The 6,797-nt window shown below is 39.4% G+C and overlaps 2 protein-coding genes and 1 long non-coding RNA gene across 6 annotated transcripts in view; 2 read left to right on the forward strand and 1 right to left on the reverse strand.

Annotated features, from left to right (window-relative positions):
• The window catches only part of LOC126394817 (uncharacterized), a 24,999-nt gene extending 22,520 nt beyond the window's left edge, over positions 1-2,479 (reverse strand). The window contains exon 1 of the long non-coding RNA XR_007570395.1: positions 2,349-2,479. This is a non-coding gene — a long non-coding RNA (uncharacterized LOC126394817). The remainder of the gene's footprint in view (positions 1-2,348) is intronic.
• Positions 1-2,808, forward strand: part of ugt2b3 (UDP glucuronosyltransferase 2 family, polypeptide B3) — a 19,270-nt gene extending 16,462 nt beyond the window's left edge. For 3 of the 4 annotated variants that reach the window (XM_050051912.1, XM_050051913.1, XM_050051910.1), the window contains exons 5-6: positions 1,611-1,830; positions 2,208-2,808. In XM_050051912.1, the coding sequence (XP_049907869.1) occupies positions 1,611-1,830; positions 2,208-2,493 (506 nt within the window). In that variant the 3' untranslated portion in view covers positions 2,494-2,808. Of the gene's footprint in view, positions 1-339; positions 428-1,610; positions 1,831-2,207 lie in introns of all 4 variants that reach the window. The other variant, XM_050051908.1, reaches the window with a different exon arrangement.
• Positions 2,809-3,500: 692 nt separating this feature from the next.
• Positions 3,501-6,794, forward strand: LOC126394260 (UDP-glucuronosyltransferase 2A1-like; the record flags this gene model as incomplete). Its single annotated transcript, XM_050050969.1, has 5 exons — positions 3,501-4,266; positions 4,451-4,599; positions 4,764-4,895; positions 5,920-6,007; positions 6,580-6,794. Coding segments are annotated over exons 1-5 (1,308 nt in total), but the record flags the coding sequence as incomplete, so codon positions are not given.
• Between the last annotated feature and the right edge of the window lie 3 nt (positions 6,795-6,797).

Consider the following 6,797-nt stretch of genomic DNA (forward strand, 5'->3'; position numbering starts at 1 on the left):
GTTTACATGTCGTTTTCTATATGTTCTCTGACATTTATCCTAACGATATGAGGCGGTATTTGTGGAGAAAAAGCTTGTTTAGTGGACTAACTTTGCACTTGAAAGGAAGCCCGTTCAATTACATTTTAACAGGTCTGACGCTACGGCTGTATCTAGGCTAACGGCTAACTATTATGTCTATGTCACTAGTGACTTGAAACAAATTTAGGACGATAGGAGACGGGTTGAAATAAACCGAAATTTCCCTTTAAGCCCTAATTAAATGTACTGCTATATGGTCTATGATAAAATAAAATTGGCACTGTGTGGGTCTGAAAGTGTTTTTACTATTGTTTATAGGTGCTGTGGACATACAGTGGAGAAAAACCAGCGACTCTGGGTGCCAACACCAGACTATACGACTGGATCCCTCAGAATGACCTACTGGGCAAGTAAAGCTTTTATAAAAGCCTTCGACAGTAATTCTTATGACTTTTACATTTATTGGAGTATCAACCACATTTATTTCACTATTCAGTTTGACAGTACAAAATCCCAAAGGGGCATACAGTAGGAGATAAAACATAGCAAGAATACTTTGATGAACTTTGTTGTCTGGCAAGAAAGAGAATGTCATTTCAGGTGGTGATATTCATCCTGTGAAAAGTTACTATTTGTGGTTTTGATCAACTGATCAAGATGTGTGTGTATATATATATATATATATACACATATATATATACACAAGTATCAAGAAGACGTGGTCACAATGACCTTGACCTCTGATCACCAAAATCTAACCAGTTGATCACTGAAGTGGTTGTTTGAAGAAATTCCTTCAAGGCATTCTTGAGATACTGCATTCACGAGGATGGGACGAACTGTCGGACAGACAACCGGAAAACATAATGCCTCCTGCCGCAGCTATCACCGGCACAGAAGCATGAAAAGTTAACTTACCTAATTGTTTTGGACAAACAGGAAATGATACAATACTTGTAGTGTCAGATGTCACTCAAACTGCAACTTTGTGATGTCATTGTCAACTTTACACAGAATGATGGTTTTCCAAAAATGTTATTATTTCCTGTTTTACTACAGCATGCCTAAAGCTGTTTGACCAACATCCACAATTAGTTTTTTCAGGCTGTGTGCATTTCCTTCATTTATATTGTACTTTACATTGTGTGACAATAGTGTCCATCAACAGCACACATAAATTAAGCGTTGTTTAGTTTACATTCTGACTGCTTTGAGTGTATATGTTTACTTCCCCTTTTTAAGTGTGCATACAGTACACACTTATTACCTGCTTAGATTTAGGAAATTGTATTGGGACACAGTTTAAGGCTGACTTGGACCAAAACAAACAAACAAAAAAGTGTGGAAAAGGTGTGATAAAAGCAAAAATCCTTGAGGTGGGGGGGGGCTGGGTGTATGATTGTCTCTTTCTGCTGTTTTTACAAAGTCTCTATGGGATCTGATCTAGATAGCTTCCACTTACAAGCCTTTGCCAAAGTTCAGTATATGTTTACAGCAGTTACATAATGTAGAGGTGATAAGATGTGCTTCAAGAGCCTGCTTTGATTGGAAAAATAATGGAGATTTCATGATTTTTGGTAACCTATCAGGTCACCCCAAGACAAGAGCTTTTGTCACCCATGGTGGCTCAAATGGGATTTATGAGGCCATCTACCACGGTGTTCCCATGGTGGGCATCCCCATGTTTGCTGACCAGCCAGACAACATGGTCCACATGAAGGCTAAGGGAGCTGCAATTATTGCAGACTTGAACTTCATCAAGACAGAAGACCTGAGAGATGCTCTCAATACTGTCATCAATGACAAATCGTAAGTTATTTTACCTATCTGCACTTAGTCTGTTTTAGGGTATTATTGAAAAATTACTGCATTTCTGGAGACTTCACATTAATAATACAGACGCAAGATTGACAACATGCTATAAAGGAGGCATGGTGGAATGCAGTGTGACTCTGTTTAATTACCAACACAGAGTTTCAAGGTCACAAAGAAATTACTAAACCACTGGATGGCCATTTCTCCTCATGTATTGGTTCCCTCCTTTTGATATTTAGGCTTTAGAATACATGAAACTAAATAATTCAACCTGTTTTATCCCTATTCTTGGTAAAGCAAAGTAAGTATGAATATAAAAAAAATACATAAGACCTAAATCCACATTTTCACCTGTATATTCACATTCATAGGTACAAGGAGAATGTCATGAAACTGTCCAGCATCCATCATGACAGACCAATGAGTCCTCTGGATGAGGCAGCATTCTGGATTGAGTACACCATGAGAAACAAAGGGGCTGAGTATATGAGGGTTCAGGCCCATGAGCTCACCTGGTACCAGTATCACAGCTTGGATGTCCTGGCCTTCCTCCTCGCCATTGTTCTGCTTCTCGTATTTCTCTTCATCAAGACCTGCAGTTTCTGCCTCCGGGGGTGCTGTGGCAGAAAGGAAAAGAGAAAGAGAAAGGCTGAGTAAATGAACGGAAATGTAGTTGGTTAAATAAGTAATGGCTGAAAAACAACAGTTCTCTGGTTGTCCTGTTGGTCTAAATCATGTGATGTAAGCATAATGCCCTGGATTGGAATATGTGGATTAGATCCAGAAATTTGTAATTAATAGTTTTGACAAAAAAAGTGAAAATACATTAAAAAATGACTTTACGGTGTCCAGTATTATCGTGAATCTCCAAACAATGTACCATGTGTTGTGCCATTTATTTCACTTGTTTTGTCACCATAAACTCAAGTTCAGTAAGCCTGTAAACTGAAATAAAAACAGCCTGAACAAATACCATGTTTTTGCTTTACATTATAAATAGAGACAACTGCACCTAAGACCAATTAGACATTAACCACTGAAAGTCCAATGGCTGATGTAATTTTTGGAAAAAACATAAAGGGAATTTGTTATGTTCATTTATGTGTCTGCACCCACTCCTGATGGCACAAACACAGGAGGCAAAAGCGAGGCCGATTTTCAATATCATCAATATCATCTCTATGTACTGGAGAAGCTATAATGAAGATATTTTGCATGTAGTGTACATCAAGCACCACCTGAGGTCACTATGGTACAACAGGTAGCTGGACTTATGAGGAAGAGTTAAGAGGACTGTAAACAGCTGGCCAGTGTCATGTCCACAACAGCAGAGAGTGCAGAAAGACCGCACCAGAAAACAGCTTATTTTCACATCTTGTTTTTACACCTATTTTTTACATTATTTCAACCAACCCAGAGTTGGTGATTGTTGGATGGAACAGTGAATTAAAATGTTTTTTTAAACTTTAGACAGACTGATGTTGACCTGTAACATAACAGGACAGTTAAATATCAGCAGGTCACTGTTTAATGATAAATCTACGACCATTTCCATGGCACTGAAATGGCACACCTTATTGTAATCCCCATTTCCTTCCATTCTGTCCCTCCATCTTCATAGTTTTCCCCTTTAATCTGTCTCACATCTCTGTCAATAATTCCTATTCAAGGAGTACCTTTTCAGGCAGAACCCGCCAGCTTTCACCATGAAGCTGGGGCAACATCTCTTTGTTTGTGTCGTGCTGCTACTTTGTGTGACAGAGAGCACAAATGGAGGGAACATTCTGGTGTGGTACACTGAAGGAAGCCACTGGATTAACATGAAGCCTGTGCTGGAGTCGCTGATCGACAGGGGACACCAGGTGACGGTTCTGGTCCCGAGCACATCAATGTTCATGAACACCAGTGAGTCTTCTCGCTTTGGCCATGAACCCTTCAACGTCTCTGTCTCAATGGAGACCATAAAAGAGTTTTATGAGGATTATATTCACTTCTCCATGTATGAGATTGATCATATGAGCTACTTGAAGATGTACATCAGACACATGGATATCACAAAGGAGTACCTGCAGATTTCTTTGAAGTTTTTGGATGGCGTGGTGAAATCAGAGACCATCATGAAGAAGCTGAAGGAGGGAAAATATGACCTTCTCCTGGCTGACCCCATCTATCCCGGTAGTGACTTAGTAGCAGATATTTTGGGCATCCCCCTGGTCCTCTCCGTGCGATTTTCCCTTGCTCATAACTGGGAGAGACATTGTGGTCAGCTACCCACTCCTCCTTCCTTTGTCCCTGCCGCTATGAGCAAACTGACTGACAAGATGAATTTCTCAAGGAGAGTGTGGAACCTCCTCTTCTACGCACTGCATGATGCTGTGACCAATAATGTTTTGTGGAAAGAATTAGATAAATATTACTCTGATGTCAAAGGTGAGCAACTCAGCTCAGCAAGTCAAATGATGATTTGATTGATTTTGATTCACTGCATTGCTTTAATATCAAATCACTCACATCAACAATTTTATATTTTAAGTAAATATGAAATTAAGAATCATAAGTATTGGTGATACTTTGAGATGTGCAGCTGACAGGCATTACTTTTGCATTGTGACAGGAAAACCCACCAGCACCTGTGAGATGTTGGGTAGAGCAGACATCTGGTTGATGCGAACCTACTGGGACTTTGATTTCCCTCGTCCTTTTCTCCCTAACTTCAAATTCGTCGGTGGGATCCACTGCAGACCTGCTAAACCTTTACCAGAGGTAACGCTGTCTCCACTATCACACACCTATTAATGTTTTATCACACCGTCACAGTATTCCTGACTTAAACAATGAAGAGAATAAAGCAAATGGTATGCTGAGGGGAAAAAAAGGAAAATGCTGGTTGGTTTGCATAACGTTTGGTAACGTTACTCCTCTTGCAGGATATGGAAGAGTTTGTGCAGAGTTCTGGAGATGCTGGCATTGTGGTCTTTAGTTTGGGATCATTCATCAAGAACATCACCACAGATAAGGGAAACATGATAGCCTCAGCTCTTGCTCAGTTACCACAAAAGGTCAGTATAGTCTGTGTGCCAACTGGAAATACGGTGTTGATGGCATAGTGTTACATTGCTGTCACATGACAAAGCAGCTGTAAGTAGGGACTATGTTAAATGCTTTTCTTATAAAAAAGACTCAAGGAGGCTTTTTGGTTTGATTTTCCAAAATACAGTTAGTGAATGCAATGCTATTTGATTGATGACTGATGTCCTTACATGGCACCAATTGCTTTGGAAGTTACTGCTTGAAACTGCAAAATAAGGTGATGTAACTAAAAAGGAAAAAAAAAAAGGCAACAAAGTGTTTACGCTGAAGAATTATCCAATCTGGAGTAATGTTTAAAGGTCCAGTGTGTAGGATTGGAGGGCATCTCTTGGCAGAAATTGTATATTACTGTGTTTTATTTAGTGTATAGTCACCTGAAAATTACAATCAATGTCTATTCATTACCTTAGAATGAGCCATTTATATTCGTATAACAAATGGGTCCTCTTCTACCAAGTCTGCCATGTTGTTCTACAGTCGCCCAAATGGACAAGCCGACACTGGCTTTAGATAGGACCATTCGCTTTATCACATTTTTACATTAAGCACTGTACTTCTCTTACAGGCAATCTGGAACGTCAGTGCTAGATGCCACTAAATCCTAAAACCTTTACCTGGACCTTTAAGTCTAAAATTGATTTTCACACCATTTTGACATTCAATGAAACCAACCCCTCCCTGCAAGAAAGTTAATGAGAGTATGATGGTAAGAGGTCAGACAGCAGAAACACATGACAGTTAATGGTAATAAATGGTAAACTTAGAGTAACATCATTGCATTTTTTCTGGTTGAATCAGGAAATTGGGATGGGACATAAGGCAAGGAAAACCTATCAAAGGTATAAAAATATATCGGTGTACAATTTAATAAGATTTTATGGGAATCATGGATCAAGGATGACAAATCACACTGGATAAATTTTATTTGTATTTTATATGTAAAATTAAAACTAACTGTGTTAGTTTAAAACTGTTTTCTACTGTTGTTTATAGGTGCTGTGGAGATACAGTGGAGAAAAACCAGCGACTCTGGGTGCAAACACCAGAATATATGACTGGATTCCTCAGAATGACCTACTGGGCAAGTAAAGCTTTTATGAAAATCTTCGACAGTAATCCTCATGACTTCTAATATAAAATAAATTTGGGTATCCACGGCAGTGGGTTTTGTCATTATTAGGTTGGGCAGTACGAAATCCTAAGGGGACATACAGTAGGAAAGACAACCTAGTAAGAATATTTTGGTGAAGTTTGTTCTCTGGCAAGAGGCAATCCACAGACAAGGATTTTTCCAACCACTACACATTAATAAGTTCTTTTACATACCGGTATTTCATATACATGATTCTGTACAATTTATCCAAATGACTTTGGTGACCCCCTTTTCCTCTATTGCCACCATAAGTTCATGGCACTTCAGCACAAAACCTTGTGGTGGGCCTTGTGATGTCGCACTGTAGTTTTCTGCAGTTTGTCCAAAGAATCTCTGGGATCTAATCTTTTAAGCTTCCATTCACAATCCTTGCCAATGTCCAGTTTAAATACTTATTACAGTTACATCATACAGATGTATGCACTGATGACATGTGCTTTAACAGCCTGTTTTGGTTTGAAAAATAATGTAGGTTTCATGATTTTTTGGTAACCTATCAGGTCACCCCAAGACCATAGCATTCATCACCCATGGTGGCTCAAATGGGATTTACGAGGCCATCTACCATGGTGTTCCCATGGTGGGCATCCCCATGTTCGCTGACCAGCCACACAACATGGTCCACATGAAGGCTAAGGGAGCTGCAGTTACTGTAGACCTGAACTTCATGAAGACCGAGGACCTGAGAGATGCAGTCAATGCAGTCATCAATGACAAA

This window comes from Epinephelus moara, chromosome 8, assembly GCF_006386435.1.
Source record: "Epinephelus moara isolate mb chromosome 8, YSFRI_EMoa_1.0, whole genome shotgun sequence".
Taxonomy (NCBI): domain Eukaryota; kingdom Metazoa; phylum Chordata; class Actinopteri; order Perciformes; family Serranidae; genus Epinephelus; species Epinephelus moara.